The 992-nt window shown below is 43.9% G+C and overlaps 1 protein-coding gene across 1 annotated transcript in view; it reads left to right on the top strand.

Moving 5' to 3' along the window:
• Nucleotides 1-956, top strand: part of LOC106013429 (epidermal growth factor-like protein 7) — a gene marked incomplete in the record, with an annotated part of 47,026 nt that extends 46,070 nt beyond the window's left edge. Inside the window, 1 exon segment of the mRNA XM_035972871.1 lies at nucleotides 475-956. Coding sequence (XP_035828764.1) covers nucleotides 475-518 — 44 coding nt within the window.
• Between the last annotated feature and the right edge of the window lie 36 nt (nucleotides 957-992).

Below are 992 nucleotides of genomic sequence, written 5' to 3'. Positions count from 1 at the left end.
CTCTCTCTCTCTCTCTCTCTCTCTCTCTCTCTCTCTCGCTCTCTCTCTCTCTGTGTGAGTGTGTGTGTGTGCGCGCGTGCGTGTGTGGGAGTTGGTCGTGTGTCTACGTGTATTAAACGGACCATTTCCCTAATAGGATACTTTTCAGACACACATTAATTATCCTACTGAACTAGAAATGTTTAACGTGTCCGGCGCGCTCATATGACCTTATGCAGTTGCGAGCCCCGTAACCTCCCTCCCCCCTCCCCCCAAAACGACACAAATTATTCACATGTACGTGTACGTATATACAAACACACACATTCACATGCACACGAAATGTGTAGACACACATATAAACAGACTCACAAAATATTCACACACACCCACACACACACACACACACACACACACACACACACACACACACACACACACACATGCAAGAAAAGGAAACGAAACCTCTATGTTTCTATATTCCTCTTTCCCCAGGTATGTGTAACAATGGCGGGCCACAGTACTACCCCATGGGATAGACACAATTACCCCCCTTGGCCCTCTTAACCAGCAGAAAAAAGCAAGGGAGACAAATCAAGCTGCAACTCACGTCTTTTGTCAGAACAGTGTGGGCTCTGTTTCGGACAGCGCTTCTGTCTTGGATTCTATTGGACGACGAGGAGATTAGCTGAGGTGTTAAACAGCTGAATAGGGAGTCTGTGTGGGCGGGAAAGCGAGAAGAGTAAAATATTCTCAGAGAGAATTAACTTGTGTGTGAAGGCAATCTTTTGTCTCTGGACGAAGCCCTGTTCAGAGTGAGACCCGCTGACTTTTTTTCTGTCTTCTTTCTGTAAAAAGCTTAAATAGAAATGAAGTGAGGAAAACGTAGATAAAGTTGCCTAACGTATAATTTTGTTTACCTTTACAATCATGACCCATTGTTGTATATATAATATAATAGCAGTGGGGTTGTTGTTTTTTTAAGTTGGAAACAACTGAAAAATGGCCTTCGA

This window comes from Aplysia californica, unplaced genomic scaffold (assembly GCF_000002075.1).
Source record: "Aplysia californica isolate F4 #8 unplaced genomic scaffold, AplCal3.0 scaffold00883, whole genome shotgun sequence".
NCBI lineage: Eukaryota > Metazoa > Mollusca > Gastropoda > Aplysiida > Aplysiidae > Aplysia > Aplysia californica.
The sequence above is the reverse complement of the archived record's forward strand: the minus strand, read 5'-3'. Positions and strand labels throughout refer to the sequence as shown.